The 17,650-nt window shown below is 31.6% G+C and overlaps 1 protein-coding gene across 2 annotated transcripts in view; it reads left to right on the forward strand.

The window, feature by feature from the left end:
• Window positions 1–4,462: 4,462 nt before the first annotated feature.
• The window catches only part of Atpalpha (sodium/potassium-transporting ATPase subunit alpha), a 45,468-nt gene continuing 32,280 nt past the window's right edge, over window positions 4,463–17,650 (forward strand). The window contains exon 1 of one of the 2 annotated variants that reach the window (XM_013315259.1): window positions 4,463–4,537. In XM_013315259.1, the coding sequence (XP_013170713.1) occupies window positions 4,514–4,537 (24 nt within the window). In that variant the 5' untranslated portion in view covers window positions 4,463–4,513. The remainder of the gene's footprint in view (window positions 4,538–17,650) is intronic. The other variant, XM_013315261.1, reaches the window with a different exon arrangement.

The following is a 17,650-nucleotide window of genomic DNA, read 5'->3' on the forward strand; positions in this document are numbered from 1 at the left end:
TTAAAATCTAACCTTATTTGGTAAGAATATTGTAGTTTCAGTGTGAATTGTGGGATTAAGTGTATTATAATTTTGAGAGTTAGAAAGCTGATGTTTTCTTCTGAGAAGATTTCCAAGAACCATGTGGTTATTACATTGTGTTTTTTAGTATTATATTTTGTATTTTTTGTTGTTTTGACTATTATTCTATCTCACTACATATCAAATAAAGTATCAATGACTATACTTGATATTTTATGTACGTAAATAAATCTTATTCCATATTTACGTTAAAATGTTGCTAAATGTTTTTATATTCGTAATTACTTAGTAAAAGTCAATGAAATGAAAGTTCGCTTTGAAATTGTATAGAAGTTCTAAATAACATAAAAGGTAATGCTTTATAAAACCGAATCAAGCCAAATTTCCATTACATATGTCTTAAACGATAGGGAATATTCTTACACTGTTTTGGAAGTTTTTTTTTGGAGTCGTAACTTAAGTTGAAAAAAAAACCAAGAAAACTACATAGGGTAAGTTAAGTTTGGAACAATAGAAAAGCGCAGGATAAGTAAAGCTAGGTTTATAACATGTAATAAAACACCAAAAGCAAACAGGTTAGGTTTGGAACATTTTTAATACCATAAAAAAACATCGAAAATATTTTCTATTATAACATGTGATTTTATAAAAATTGTGAGTGTCAGCATACCTGTTACAAAACTGAAAACATATGAAACAATTTTAATATCTTAATGAAATAAATTAAGACCCCGAAAAAAAATCTTCATAGCAATAATACTCATGATGATCATTTCCTAAAGTTTAAAATTGATTTTATGAAAACTTGGTTTGATTCGCTGTTGTAAAGTTGTTCCAAATAAAATTATTATTCAAATGTTAAAAGACTTTGTTTATTGTTGTGTTTGGGTTGGACTTTAAAATGGGAGTGTGACTCACTTTCCAATGACAAATTGACCGAAATTTATTATTAAAAAGTACACATCTTTAGGTTTGTTTATAATAAAATTATGAATAACATCAACAATATGTGATTTAATAAAAATAAAGATATCTGTAATAGTTTATTTTTCTATTTAAACTAAGTTACCAGCAGTTACATCCAACCACTGAAGTTTTTGTAACTTATTAAATTATAAGAATAAGCTTTACAGTTATAATTAACTACAAAGGAAGAACATTGTATGAACAACTTATCAATTTTTAATACTTTCTGTTTTTAGGTGTGAAACAAGTAAAAAGCAGTAGAAAACATAATCTATGGATTCACAGAAATAGAATTTGAACAAAGATAAAATTTTACATTCTATTCATATTTAAAAGAACTAAATGTTGAACTAGAACTTATGACCTTTTGCTGATTGCTGAAAAGTAAATTTACAACAAAAATTGATGAAAATAACATAAAAGTAAGTACAAGACATATGCCAAATTCTACATGGTAAGTGGTAAATATTAAGTATTAATAATAATTCCCAAAGCACATATTTCCAGCAATTATTTGAACAATTTTAACCTTTTAAATTGGCTTGATATTTAGTATAATATGGTTTGCTCGAAACATGAAAAAGATTCAATAATAAAAATTAACTTAAACATTATTTAGGTTGTGTGTAGGATATCTCTCTATTATTGTTTCAAATATTGTAGATTAAACTGTAAATTGGTCATGTCATGACAAGTTTTTCAAACTAATTTGATTTATGATTCTATCATAGACATTTCACAAAAATGGGCAGGCAATAAAAGTTCCAAAAAATCTGTACCTGTAAAAACTAATCATCATATTTACATGGTTTGTGAGTTCCATCATTGTAGAGAATTGAATTTCAAAGAAGTTTTGTAAGTAAATGGGGAGAAATCTATATAATCAAAGAAAACCAGTTTTTTTTAAATAAGGTATGTAATTAGGTGAAAAGCAATAATTAAATTGATGTTGATTATGTTCATACTGTTGCAGATGAATGATTGCACCTCTTCAAGTTCTACAGAATTATTAAATGAAGGAATCTGCTTCAGAATTGCTGACTGCATGTCGCTGCAACATCTGTGCTACAAAGTTTGACTGTTTAAAATATTGTAATTCTAAACTAAATTTTGAAAAATAACTTATTATATAGAGTAGTTTAACCGCAAATCTAAAAAAGAGTCACCATGTTGCAGGAAATGCACTAGCATAATAACTATATTAATGTCATTATTGATATATAGATGTGTAACCTATACATTATTTATATTATAATTTAGTGTTTTATATTAGTTTGATGTTAATATTATGACAATTTTTAGAAATATGTATTAGACTTTAATATAAAATATACACTAACATAATAAGATTTTCTCGAAATTGGGAAATGCAGTGTATAGAAAATAAAAATATACTAAAATATAGGGAATTAAGTATCAAGTACAAAAGATAAAAAAAAAACCATTTAGTGAAAAATATGAAACAAAATTAATTTATTAAATTTGGATTTTACAAATGTTACACCTTATTATAGATCTTATACTTTTTTTGAACTAAGTAATAAAAAATAAACAGAGATTGTATACAATTTTCTTACAAGTAATTTAAATTTCAACACAGGTACTTTTCCCCAAAATGATGCCTCCTAAGCTCATTATTTTTCCTCGTTAAGGAATCTATAGGTTACACATCTATGGAGAATAGTAATAACAAAAGAGTTAAAATGCGGAATCTTTAGGTTCATGATAATTTTATGAATTTATTTGAGAAGTAAAACTTAAATATTGTATTCTATTTTTACAGTACATAATATTTAACATGACTTGTACATTTGCAATGTTTTGATAGGAAAAGTTTGGATTAGGGGACTATTTGGAGCGTCGGCAGTGCAGTTGGCGCTTGACCGGATCATATTTTACATATGCAGGTACGATCTCCGCTATATAGTAATGAGTTCTTCGAATTTCATGATAACATCCATCAGACATTCTTACTGTAATTACAAATTGCATACAACTGCATAGAAATTCAAAGATATGTGCGAAGTCAACTAACCCTCACTGGCTCTGCATTGTTGAATAAGACCTAGTCGCATTCTTGAGGGTAGGCTCCGAGCTCCTCAGTGGAGTATAGTGTGTCCGTATAGTGAGCTTGATGATGACGATTTGTTTTGCTTCAATGCATATTGTCTTGTTAGCAATTTTCTAAATATTTTACCAACAGAGAGGAGCTAATCTCTTTCCAGTGTTATTCTTTTTCTCAAGACAAGAGTGGCACTACTACTCCAGTTCTATCAGAAAATATGATCTATCAAATAAACAAACTGGAACAAATAAGCATTTATCAAAGTTGGGGTATTTTGTTGGTGAACTAAACAATAATGGTATTATTACGAAAGCAATGAGCATTATGTTGCGTTCTTAAAATATGTTCGCTTTAGTCAGAAGATTAAATAAGTTGCAATTAACGAAATTGTTTTATTTTTCCAAAATTGTTTTCCCTCGAATAATACTTTCAAACGTCAAAACGGAAATTGACAGATTGATTTTTTTAGGTTGGTAGCAACGTAGACTTGTTCATAATATTGCTAGCATTGAAAATGTCAATTTTTATTCTCCGTTTGTGTATCTAATTAGTCAAGAGTCCCGTCTCTTATTTTATATACTCTTTGCACGGATCCATACAATTCTTCTGTTTAATCTATGTTGTGAAAATGTGTTTATGGTGACAAAAACAGAAACAATGGTTTAGACCAGGTCGGTGAATCAAAGTGACAAAGAAGCACAATGTCTGGGCTGCATTGCACCTCCTCTGTTCTCTTTAATACACTCAGGTTTTAACACAACTGTTTGTGGCTCTTGTCATTAATAAAGATAAATACCAATATAAGGCAAACAATACCAGAAGCAAAAAATTTTAACTTTGAAAATTAAGAATTACTTCTTTGGGTTAATTTCTTTTGAACTCGGTTGTCCAATGTTGATGGTTTTCAAAATAATCATTTTGACTATTTCGATGCTTTTGTATGGTTTGTGAGAATTACTTTTTTCATGTTTAGGCTATTAGACCTTTATCTGCTTAATCACTCTGAAGAATTAGATAATCAAAACCCATATTAAAGGTCAATGGATAAAGTCATGAAAATTCAGTATATTTGAATAAAAAGGGTTTTTACGAATTACGAGAAAAGCGACTTGGCGTGTATTGATTATCTTTTGAATAGATTATTATTAGATTTATTCACAAAATATTGTTATTCTAAGTTATTCAATAGTTTTTTTTATGAGAGAAGGGGACAAACGAGCCGCGGGAACACCGAGGTGATCAACGACACTCATGGACAGTTCTTATAAACGTCGATAAAGTAAAAAAAATTAAAATCAATATAAATATTTTTAAATATTGTTTTTTAATACCATATTATTATAATAATACTAACTTAAATAATTGTAATTTAATAGTTATTGTACACGTATCCGATTATGAAACACTATTGATTTTGAAATTGAATGTCAAATTTAAACGTCAATTTGTTTGTGTGCGAAAATGGCGTCGAAGGAATCGCTGGATGTGAGTATTTAGAATTTAATCGATGGCATGACAATAACGTGGTCTTTTATGGTTTATTTACAAAGTATTTTATGTAATAAGTCAAACGACCTTTTTATGTTCTTGATTTGCATGCCATACACAATTTTAAAGCATAAAAGGCCACGCCCTGAGACTGAGTTTCTCGTTTTATTGTTTTTTCTTTGATATTCGATTATTTAGGAATTTAATAATATGTGAAAATATAAAACCGTAACTATATTAATGGTTACTTTGATCGGAAATTATAAAGATACAACTTTTCATTTAAAAATATATGCAAAACTGTTCAACGTTAATTTAGATGCGGCAAAATTTGTATGTAATGTATGTAAACCAAAAACATTTATCGTTTTTCCTTAATCTAAAAATTGTTATAAAATTTGATTTTATAATTATTATAAAATTTAATTTTATAATTATTGTTATTCTCATTTTACCTTAACCTAAAAGTTTTTCTAATATTTAAGTATTGCACATAGCTTAATGTTGTTTAATTTACACATAATACTTTATACTTTATGTAAATGGTCAAAGGAACTATATTGTAAGGATTAATACATTAATTCAGGCTATGTTAAAAAATCTAATGGATTTTTAAAACAAGAAAAACATTGATAGATGGTGTATATTGTCATTGCAATGAAAGTTGTTATTTTCTTTAAAGATCTTTTATAAGTTCTAATTCATTATGGTGTTCGCCAATGATGTTTGCTAAGCATAAATAAAATCTTCATTATAACAGAAATGTCTTACCTTCAATCTCAATAGTGGGTTTTGTTAATTTTGTTATTATTAACACAAGCAATGATTGATTTCACTATTAAATAATGATTTTTAAGTTTTAATATTATCTTTCCATTGATTATAACATTATTACTTACTTTTCGAAGAAACACAATGATGGAAAATATGATATTTCTTGATTTATTTATAAATGTTAATTTGTTTAAGTGAGAAATTATAGTGGTTGTAGTTTAACCATGCATTCCAGTGGTGAAATACTGTTGTAAAAACATCATCTTACTCAATCTCCTTGAAATTACAGTCAAACTTGGATAACCAAGAGTCCGGAAGGACTGATATATTTTTCTAGCTTACAGAGGCTTCTCTCAACAGAGTTTCTCACTTATGGAGGTTACCCCTCAGGACCAGACATTGACCGTGTTTAGAGGTTTCTCAGTTATCCAGGTTCTATATATCTATTCTGGGATATTAATATGTTTTTGTACATATTATGTACCTCAGTAGGTTACAACAGTAGGCTTAAAATGCAAACGAATTTTGTAATAGTAAGTGAATTTGTGTACTCATAGGGGTTTTCCTCTGGTTCGGCTACCCGCAATATCTAATGGTGATTTAGACAGCTAAGATTTGACAGTACAGGAGTAGGCTGGTATAGCCTTGCGCGGTGTTTAGCGCGCTTCGATAACGGACCCGACAATTGAATGCATCCGCATTTGTGTCAAAGGACGCAGCACGCGCGCCAAGACGCTGATCCCCGCTCAAGGTTGCTCGATGGAAAACTACGCTTGGTTGGGGTCGTCACGGCTTTTAAATTTAGAACCAAGTTTTAGAAATCGAAAAAGGTTTCACTGAAGCCGGAATTAAACATGTTGAAATTGAACTGTTTAATCTTATTGGAACTTTTATCGGTTGAAGACGCGGGTATTTTATCAAATTTTTATAACGAGTTATATTCACGAGTAACAAAAGATATTTATCACCGCATGTTACGTAATGATTACCATTAGAGCATGGTCATTGCATGCATCTGAATGTTATATAGATATAAAATGTTAGGTTATAATCAGGTGGCGACCTCACTGGCCCATCCCTGCATTCAGACATGCGTTTCTGAATCAGCTTACTCAATAGAATCGCTAACACTGATTTAATCTTTCATTAAAACCTTCGGAGTAATGCAGATGTAAAATATTACTCGTGCATTTAATTGAGTGTAGAAAATTCTACTATTGTACAATTGTCACGGCAAGTAGAATTTCACGGTTAACAACTTCGTTGGAACACCCTTGATATGTCAGAAAACAATAATAAGTAAATACAAATTTTTACTAATGGAAACTTGTTATTATCTCTTTCTAAAAAACCTTTCGTACGTTATATCAATATTACTACTACCGTCCGGAATTAAAAAAAAACCTAATTAGTAGCCTATGTGTTCTTCTAGACTACGTTCTATATCTATGCCGAATTTCAGCCGGAATCGTTCAGCCGTTCTGGAGATACCTTCAAACAAACGTCCATTCATCCATCTAAACATTCGAATTTATAATTAGTAAGGTTTCACCCTTAACTTAGGGCAGGCTCCCTGCCCCTCGGTGGTGACGTATAGTGAGCTGATGATGATGATGATGAAGGTTTCCATATTTTGGAACAGGTATTCATCTATTAGATAAGGTATTCACTAAAGAATATTTCTCAATCGCACGGAAAAATTATATGATTTGAACAAGACCACGTATACTTTTGAATACATCTACAAGCGAATCGAAAGCAATTTCAAAGATTTTATTACGAATGCATCGTAAAATTCTGTACTCATATGAATAGTATAAATCTCAAGTCGTAAAGATCCATAGCTATCATAAATTATAGACCGGAGACTAAAAGTAGTGTATGTATGTGTGTAGTGTTGGTCTCGTGGGCAGTCTGTCCGCCGGTCTGCAGAGGCTAAGGTCTTGACGCAAATGCCCGCACTTCCGTAGGATGTCTAGAATGAGAGCGTGTCCTAATAAAGACGCAATGCTCGTGGGTTTGTCCCTCCTGGTGACTATTGGAATGAATTGATTATTATAATGCTTTGAATGTGCAGCAAAAAAATCGCTTATTCTTATTCAGAACGAGAGAGTACTTTCGTAAGAAGACTCTTAAATTCGAGTAGCGAAAAGTGTCCAAAAAGTTTCAACATTTTAAACAATTTCATAAATCTAACGGGAAGATGGTAACTAAAAAATGTCAGATTTGATAAGTAGTCTTCAGATTTGGCCGTGGTCCATACAACCACTCAACTGTAGTGAATTTTTAACCGTATTTCATTGAAAAGGCATAGTTTTATTTAAATAAATGTATCGATTATTCGTACATAAAATTTAGTAAATCTATAATATTATTATTTAAAAAATCGTGGGCAGACTAAATCGTTACGTCGGTTGTAAATTTTAAAATTATGATCAGCTTTTGATCATCGAACAAAATACTTTTAGATTTGTGGTTTAAAACATCTACTAAAGATACAAAATACATTTTGAATTAAACAACATTTAAATTAGTATAATAGTTTTTTTCTTCAGCTTATCTTACTATTATAATATTATATATGCGAATGTTTCGATAGATGCATGGATGTTTGTTTGAAGGTATCACTGTATACTGCAGAACTGCTAAACGCATCTCGATGAAATTTGGCATATATATAGAACATAGTCTGGAAGAACACATAGGCTACTAATTTCCTTTTTTTTAATTCCTCTTGGACGGAGTCGCGGGCGACAGCTAGTTGTAAGCTTATCCAAAAGTCTTGATAGGTCTTGTTAAAGACTGAGTTGTTATTAATTTAATATACAGTTTAGTTATATAAGAGTTTTTCTTAGTTTCCAAGAGGGCTTGTGATAAAGTACGTACGCTTTGAGTTTATATACTACTAGCTGTCGCCCACGACTCCGTCCGCGCGGGATGAAAAATAGATGTTGGCCGATTCTCAGACCTACTCAATATGCTCACAAAATTTCATGAGAATCGACCAAGCCGTTTCGGAGGAGTATGGGAACGAAAATTGTGACACGAGAATTTTATATATAAGATAATTTAACGCAATACATTAGATATCACGTTTCAACGTAAAGATGGCGGCTGTCTCGTTACGTGTCTCAATTGTGACATTTTATATTCTCAGAGTCCCTTAATGGCATACCTGTGTAGAGTACATTTGCAACTTTATTCTTTTAGTACTGCAAAGTGGAGACGTGTGTATTACGAAAAAAAATTAAGCATTTCATGATTTTTTTTCTTTTGCTATTTATAATAATACGTATTATAATTTGATATGTAATACGTTTGTCATTTGTTAAAGTTTGTTTAATTATAACTGTACTCCTAAAGTCGCAGTTTTTATGTTTTAAGATCTACTCTTTTGGCAAATCAACAGTCTTAATAAGGATGTGTTGCGCCAATGTATCTTTTTATTGAAAAGCTTATTGCGTGTTTCATTCCTTTTTCCTATTTCTACGAATTTTCCCCGCTACGAGTAACAAGCAGATTTTTGCCAATGTAACTCTTTCCTTGGGAATTTGTTATATAGTAGGTTCATAAAATTTTGTTCAACTGTTGGCAATACTGTGGCATAATACTAAAAACTTCCATTTTTATCGAGGTCAACGGGAGTAAAGTTGAAGGCGGTATTAAAGTTTGAATGATAGGGCTTAGTTTAGACAAGGTCTGTATAAGTTATGTAACAGTTGGAAAACGAGAGACGTAAGTTTGTCAGTTGCGTAACACGATGCGTGCGCCATTTGTCCGCAGATGACGATGCGGCAAAGAGACTGAAATCATATAACGAAGAACATACGAAAAAAGTTACATCTCTATAGATACACCGTAAGACATGTAACCCTTTACGTTGCATAGATCGAAATACTATGAAAAATATCAAGTTCAATCATATGCGATTGAATTTAGTTCGTAGTGTACGTGTGGTAATACAATAACAATTTAATATCAGGTAAAAATGTGGTCAAACTAGGTTTTGTGACATTTATAATATATTTTTCTGCTAGTATTTATGTAGCCAGATGCGAAATCGATTAATATCGATTATGCATTAACAATATATTTGTTCAAACATGTCGATAGTTTGTAATTAAAAGATCATTTGAAAGTTTTGATAACCTAAATAATGGTTGCCATCGTAATAACTAGGTTTCGTTTCAAATTCAGTACGTACACTTTACACGATGTAATAGTCTCATTTAGATTCTAATACTAAAATAATTCTACGGTGAATAGTAATTTAAAATAAATTTGTATATAATGAATACTTACATTTATTTACATTACATATTGCGTTACATATAGATATGCAGGTTCTAGGCTTTAAGACAGCTCTTAAGCCGTCTACACACTTTCTATTTTATGTGAATAATCCGACTGTTTAGTTAAAACTATGCTATGAAATTGAATGTATGTAGCCGGCTTTATTAGCAGAGTTAATATTTATAGAAGAAATGTCTAAATGTGTCTTACGCGTGAACATGAACCATTAAATTATTTAGAGATAAATTCCCCTTGGAACCAGTTTCCAATGACTTCTTATTATAATTTTATTTACATAAATTATTCATTGGACGTTCACGGGCTATATGTTTGTTGTATTCACTAACACTTGCATCTTAAAACAAGCTGTTAACAATTAGTCGTGCCTTTGCATATTTATTTTAATATATTACACACGTAACTGTAATTTCCTTGCTAAATAAATCCTTAGACTCGTATGTCAATTTATCTATATTTACTAATGTGATAGTTATCTTAATCTCCTTGTTTTATAACAAAAATCTTGGGTTAAAGCAGTGGTTATATATGAGGATTCAGACTTGGTTAGGTTGCCTACTTGAAATTATTAAATGGTTATATACTATGTTACTATTATAATAAATGCGACTATTTGAGTGGATGTATGTTTCTTAGAAGGTATCTTCAGAACGGTTGGCATAGATGTAAAACATAGTCTGGAAAGACAAAGGCTACTAATCAAGTTTTTTTTGTACTACGCTCAGACGTAGTCGATGGCTACAGCAGTAATATAATACTTGTATGTTTTTCAATGAACCAAAATCTATCTTAGTCAAATTTGTGTACATCCTTGCATCTTGATATATGAACGCGTTGCTATAAATTATACACGCATGATAGCTTTTAGCGCTTTATTTTTAGGCGCAATGTCAAACAACTAAGTAGAGTTTGTGCCTGATATAGTGGTAGGAAAGCGGCCGATCAATATATTTTATTTATGACTTTCTTAACACGATATTTCTGGAGCAATAAAAGAAATCTCTTTATTGCACGTTAGTGGTCTCTTTACGAGAACCTTACTTTGACGTAACTACTGCGAACGTAAAAGTAAATTGCTGATCCAGTTTTCAACTATTTTTTGAACAATGTCCCCACTGTGGGGCTCGGAACCTACCCTAAGTTAGGGGTGACTACGCCATAATAGGTGTAATTTTATCTATATTTTTTCGAAGAGATAAAATCTTATCTCCTACAACATGGAAATATTGTTGTCAGAGTTTGTAGAAATGTAAAACAAAAGAATGCTTTCAATGCTCTAACTAATTACACCGTAATTCGAATAGCGGCGATAACGAAGAATAATACAGGCCATAAAACCAGACAAAACCGGGTTCGGCCACTGTTATAAATAATGGCGTATCTGAGACGGTGAACGTCATTTTTTCCTCCTTTTTTCGCTGTCGTATCTTTTCCTTTAGAAATGCGAGCTTTCATTCAGTCAGCTTGTCTGTATTGGATTACTGAGAGAATGGCCTCGCTCGACAAAGATCTTTATCTTTTATTATTAAGAGTAATAATGGGAAATTTCAATAGATAATATATTAAATAGTTCGATATATTTTATTTATCATAAAATGTAGTTATCTAATATCGTAAACTCTAAAACATGTGTCGCGAAATGTCTTCAATTTTAAACTTTTAAAATGTTACTTTAAAAGGTTTGCCTAGAATTAAGTAGTCGAAGATCTTTTCAGCTACTTCTTTACTAATCAAAATGTTTTACGAATAAAATTTATAAATATAATTGTATTAAAAAATTAAATTATGAAAAGATTTCTGTATAATGAAATGTTTGCTCAAATGATAAAAATGTTTCCACTGAATATTATTTAAAAAAGAACATTATGAAAAATACGTAAAAGCGTACAAAGAATGATATTTAAACGACTAAATAAAACAACATCGTATACGGCTGGTAAAATGCATAATTCATTGGTAGGGGTTAGGTATTGCTGACTGGGCGGTTTTCCCGGGTAGCTTGGCCGCGGCCGGTGCATCGTTCTGTAAAGGGGTCACGGTATCGATCCTACTGCACCCGCTAGCGCCGCCCCGACTGAAACGCACAACTATGCCTTGCTACATTGCTTGTCCTACTTTCAAATGCAACTACTTTTTTATTTATAATTCAAAAACGAGCAGTTCCTGTGTGTTGTAGGCTGGAAAAAAAGCGAATATTAAAAAAGAATGACTGTTTTATAATTAAAAATGAACATGACAGTAATTAGTATAGTTTTTCAGATAAATTGGTATATTAATCTGCTCTTAATGTTTTATGTTACTTATACTAGAAGCACAAATTTGAGCAAATGTGTGATTAGATATAAAACGGGTTATTTAAACGTTCTCAAAATAGCATGAAATTGGTTTTGTGTCTCTTTCTACTAATCCGGCATACAATTTATAATTTCTAACGATAATGTACTAAAAGGTGTTAAAATTCGGCAGTAATTAATGTCTCTACATGTTAATTAATTTACAATTTTACTTTATATCAGGTAGAATTGTGTTAATTTTTATCTAATTTATTTTTAACTTCGACTATTTGTATGTAACTTACAATAAAGTAGTACAATGCTGTAAGTAAAATTACAGCTGATTCTTATAAAATCGATTTTAACATTTCGTGTTCGTAATACACGAACGCCCTGATGTTACTTGAAATAGAATTTAATTTATTAAAAAAGGTCGCAATCTGAACAATATTTAAAATTGAATTTTACAGCGCCAGTCATAATCATTGACAGAATCTTGAAAAAATTGCATTTTAATATGAAAAAGGTTGTTTGGAAATTGTGGCTTAAGATAGAGATGGACTAAATACCTTTGATTTATGATATAACGATATATTAATATTCCGAAATAGATATGTTAGTATATTTTATTGATCTACATTGAGCTGTATTGATGGTTTTAATTATAACATTACCAAGCGAGTCGTCAAATTGATCAATCGTAACTAATTAATTGTTAAAGGTCAAATTGTATTCCAGATTAATCTGGTTAGGGCTGTGTACGAAATGATGTGAAACAAATCGAGTAATGTTCATATGCTTGTATGTTGTAAAAACTATTGTAAGAGAAAATACTCAATATAACATTTAGCTAGTACTTTACAATTTGTATGGAATAAAAAAAACTTAATAAGTAGCCTATGTGTTCTTCCAGGCTATGTTCTACATCTATGCCAAACTTCAGCGAGATCCATGCAGCCGTTCTGAAGATACCTTCAAAAAAACATCCATCCGTCCAAACATTCGCATTTATAATATTAGTAATATTATCCTCGATCGATCGATCAGTCGAAGACATGTGGAAAATTTCTCAAAGGCATGTCATCTTGGATAACACTCACCCTTATTTGTTTTTACTTTGGCTTTCCCGATCACTCGGCAATACGTTGGAAGGACATTGGGTATTAAGTAAACCCTCTTTATATATTTAGTATATTCATTTCGTTTTGAAGCGAGGGTAGAGAGACCTTGAATGCGAGAATTGGAGGAGGTGTATACTTTTTTTATTTCTTTTTGTTTAGTAACAAGAGTTACACTATCTATTTGAATTCTAATATTGTTTCGTTGTCTTTGATAAGACATGAACGACAAAATTACAACGGCTTTTCCGTTCCTAACGTATAATTTTACCCATAATATCTAATGTCATGATTTATTTAAAGATATAAAAAATAAATCAAATGGACATAAACCGCAATTTAAAGTTACAATTTGAAATTTATTACAAAATTGAGCCAAATGGTACGCCTAAAATAGCGCTATAAAATATTCGAGCAACGGGGTTGTCCAGGATGTTTATACATTCTTATGAATGCGAATGTTGGAGGAAACTTTTGTATAACAGGGCATTTACAATGTCTGTAAGGCTTAATGTGCATTGGATGTAGCGGCACGCTATTCTTTGCCAAAGAAAGATAGGTCATTAAAATGGACTGAAACAAAATTACTTCCGAAAACAACATTAATATAGGAAATAAATATATAACATGGAACTGTTATTTTAAGATGGAGAGAGATAGAGATTTAGATGGATGGATGTTTGTTTGAAGGTATCTCCAGAACGGCTAAGCGGATATCGATGTAATTTGGCGTACATATAGAACATAGTCTGGAAGAAGACATAGGCTACTAATTATTTTTTTTATGTCCGCGCAGACGGATTCTCGGACCACTAGTACTATATAAAAACAGTTGCTATGTATGTTTTTTTCTGAAAAATGTTACTCATATAACTTATCTTGTTTTCATACATATTTACAAGGGCAAGTTGTATTAGTTTATTCATGTACCTGTCTGTATTGCAATCCTCAGTTCCTTGGGGAAATCAAGTCGACCCGTGTCATAATACTAGAGAATTACGTTACCAGCATTGTATAATAACTTGATTATTACTTGTTACATGTTTTATTTATTGAAATGGAATTTTGCATTAGACTTGTCTTTAAAGAGGAAAGTGGATTTGGCGTGGAAGGGACGCACAGGAAGGGGAAATATCCTCTGTATTAAAGTAGGCATCTACAACCTTATCGCTTTTTGCAGATGTCTATGGGAACCAGTCACTTCAATCAGGTGGCTGTCCGCTTTGTTCGTTTGCCACCTTGTACTTTAAAAAAAAACAAAGATCTTCACTAATATTATAAACAGGAAAAATTTGATTGTTTGTTTTCACTGAATAGGCTCCTAAACTATCTCCGGATTACATATGCTACATTTATTACTAGATTTTTTATTTATTTCAGTACCGTCAAAGTCGCGGGCAACTGCTATGCTAAATAAGTTGCAAATAGTTTTTCATCAGTTTCATCAGGCAAGATAAAGACGATGTGAAAAGGTGCTCTCAGCAGCTCTTGTCGTACGTTGGCCTGTTATTATATGAAGTGGTCGCCGTATCGATCAGACGTTACGTAAGCCGTAGGACGCGCCGCTTCCACTCTGTATTTCAGCATTATCCAACGTAACCTAGTTTAAGCGAAATCACTTTGGGCGGGGTATATTTATTTCTTTGTCTTGAATTTACAGCGCCATTACGCCCCGGTGCGTTTTAGTACTTGTATTTCTTTTTATTCAGACGGTGTATTGCTGTAGAGGTTTTATAGGCAACGTAGGGACTGGGGATTGCTAATTTAAGTAAGATTTATTAGATGTTTTCTGAACGTAATAATTGGGTTTCCATTGCCAAGACACAAGTATATAGAACAGATGTTATGTTAAATTTTTTCCCTTATCTCTTGGTTTCTTATATGTTTTACGATGCTTTAGTTTTGCATTTTATACCGCATTTAAGTCTATTTAAAGAAAGATGGGCGGGCTTTGAAGTTTTCTCCGTCAATATTCCTCGAAGCCGGCGTCGGCACGGGCGCGTCTTTACATCAAACTAATTTGATATCGGGAGACACTCTGTCTACATGACGACGGCCGTGAAGACGGGACTAAGCGCACGATCTCATCAATTTGCAGCATAATAAATTAAATGAACCCGAAAGGTTTTATCATGTCTTGCGAAATACTTTGGCAACGCTAAAAATAAAATGTACGTACTTAACCCATGTAGTTAAGGATAACTACGTAGGAATAAAAAGTCTACTTGAAAAAATATGTTACATTCTGAATGGTTTTTAGTGTAAAATACTTATTTTCCAAGGAAATTAACTACTTCGTACTTGTACATAAGGTACAAAAAATTGGAATCGGATTAATAAGATTAGAGAATTTTTCTACCTATTTCGTATAAGTATTATGGGAATATAGCAAGTAGCAATCAACGTGTTTTTAATTTGTTAGCTGTTCATCGTAGTTGTTGACTTTACTCGTATCGAAAGCACCGATCAATTAATTAATGTAAAAGCTTCCGCCAACAAAGCTAATGCGCCTTCTATTTTTGTAATAGCAATTTCTCAACTTGCCAGTGAAATACAACACATGGAATGTAATTATGTTTGCCTTGAGACGATAGCTACGACAAGCTCATAAAGGTTCGCAGTATAATGGTTACATTTTCTAGTGTCAAGATCCGCTGTAGAACATTAATATGAGAAATTGTCGGTCGTTCACGAATTCACGATATGATACATCTATGATTACTTATAGTATATTACTTTAATTTTATAAAGTATGCTATTATCCCTGTTTTTCAAAGAATATGATAGAAATGATAAGTTTTTGAACAGATGTTTCAGCAGTAACTAATGGTTAATTTAAAATATCCTAATATATATATCCTATAATTATCCTAATCAACCCCGGATAGTTTCGCAAATTAATGATTAATTCTCATTTTCTATCTAAATAAATATCTCGATTCATTCAATTACATTCATTTATTGCTGGAGTTAACTTACTTATGAGGATGCAGCTATTAAAGCTATCCTCGTTAGCTAAAAGCTTTGTGAGTGGATTTGCCAAATTGGTTTCGTCCAGCTTTCGCTGAATTGCAAAGTTAATTAATGAATACACTACAGCATTTAATAAAGATAATTAAAGCTAATCAAATTTAAAGGGTCAATAGCCTAATGGTTAAGGGTACGGATTTCCGATCACGAGGTCGGGGGTTCGAATCCTGCCATTCGACTATTGTCGTAAACCATATCCTAGCACAAGCCTAGAGCTTAATTGGAATGGTAAAAGAAATATTAGTGAATTTACTTAAAAAATCTTCTAAAATTTTCAATAAAAAAAATTAATATTAAGGTTAATATTATGTTAAGAAATATTTCATCATCAGCTCACTATACGTCACCATCGAGGGGCTCGGAGCCCACCCTAAGTTAAGGGTGATTAGGCCATCATGAAATAATGAATTGAGTACATAATTCGAGGTTGTTGTTATTCCTAGTAGTTTTGTGCAAACAGTTAGCGATGGCGTCTCTTATTGTCGTTAATTAAAAAAAATGTGTTTAAATAAATTTCTAAAAACTAAACTGAATATGCATGTAAAATATTATCCAGTTATTTAGTTCCCAGGCGGTTACACATTTCGGCTAAACGAGCCGACTACACTTAATAGATAATTTGGCTGGCTGATAACAAACCTTAACTGTTCTTTTCCTCTGACTCACTGTCAGCCGTAGAGTACAAAGGCCGAAATTAAATCCAGCTGTTACTGCAGTACGCCTGTCACTTGCTAACGATGCATATTAAACATGGTATATTTAGGCCGTATTTGAGCATTTTACGTGAGATAATTCAAGCAATTTTCATAATATGATCTTTTCTAATTTTTTGCTCTTAATGCAATTTATGTTTATCTATTTATTGGGTAGCTTATTCTTTATACTATTGGCAATATATACATATGGCAAATAATCTCAATACAAAGGTATAATGTCGTATGTGAATCTTTAAAGATTAAGTTGAAAAAATAAATTAAGTACCCATTTTAAAGTATAATTAAAAGTAGTTAATAATAACGTTGACAGTAAAAGTATTGGGTTTAGAAGTTTTATATTGCTAAAATTTCAGTGTACTTTAAGAAAACTAAAAACGTCGTGTTCAGCTTTACGGAGCGCAGTTGCACGAGTTACATTTGATTTGCTACGTTTATTTCTACTTCGCTTACCCTCAACCGTCGGACGGGTAGCAGTTGGTCTCGCAATTTTACCACAAGAATTGTTTCACGGATGTTTGAGTCTAAAATGAAACCTATAAAATGTTTTTCGCATTCGCGTTCTTGTCGCGCCATTTAAGTTAAGTGGTTTTTATGTTACAAATATTGTTATTTAGAAATTGAAAAAGTGAAAGCTTCAAATGGTCATCGAACGTATTAGGATTTATCATGCTAAATGTTATAGGAGGATATTCTATCTCTTTCTATTTAATGACTTGTTTTTAACATCATTTACAAAAACTAAAGTTTAGTTAATGTGATTAGAATTACAATGAACCGGACTATTCAGGTACAATATAAGCAGAGTGATGTCAGAAAATGTTCGCAAATTTCATTCATGTGCCGTGCCCACGCGCAATTGCCGACCAATCTCATGTTACAGTCTAATCA

Source organism: Papilio xuthus, unplaced genomic scaffold, assembly GCF_000836235.2.
Source record: "Papilio xuthus unplaced genomic scaffold, Pxut_1.1 DF826961.1, whole genome shotgun sequence".
Lineage (NCBI taxonomy): Eukaryota > Metazoa > Arthropoda > Insecta > Lepidoptera > Papilionidae > Papilio > Papilio xuthus.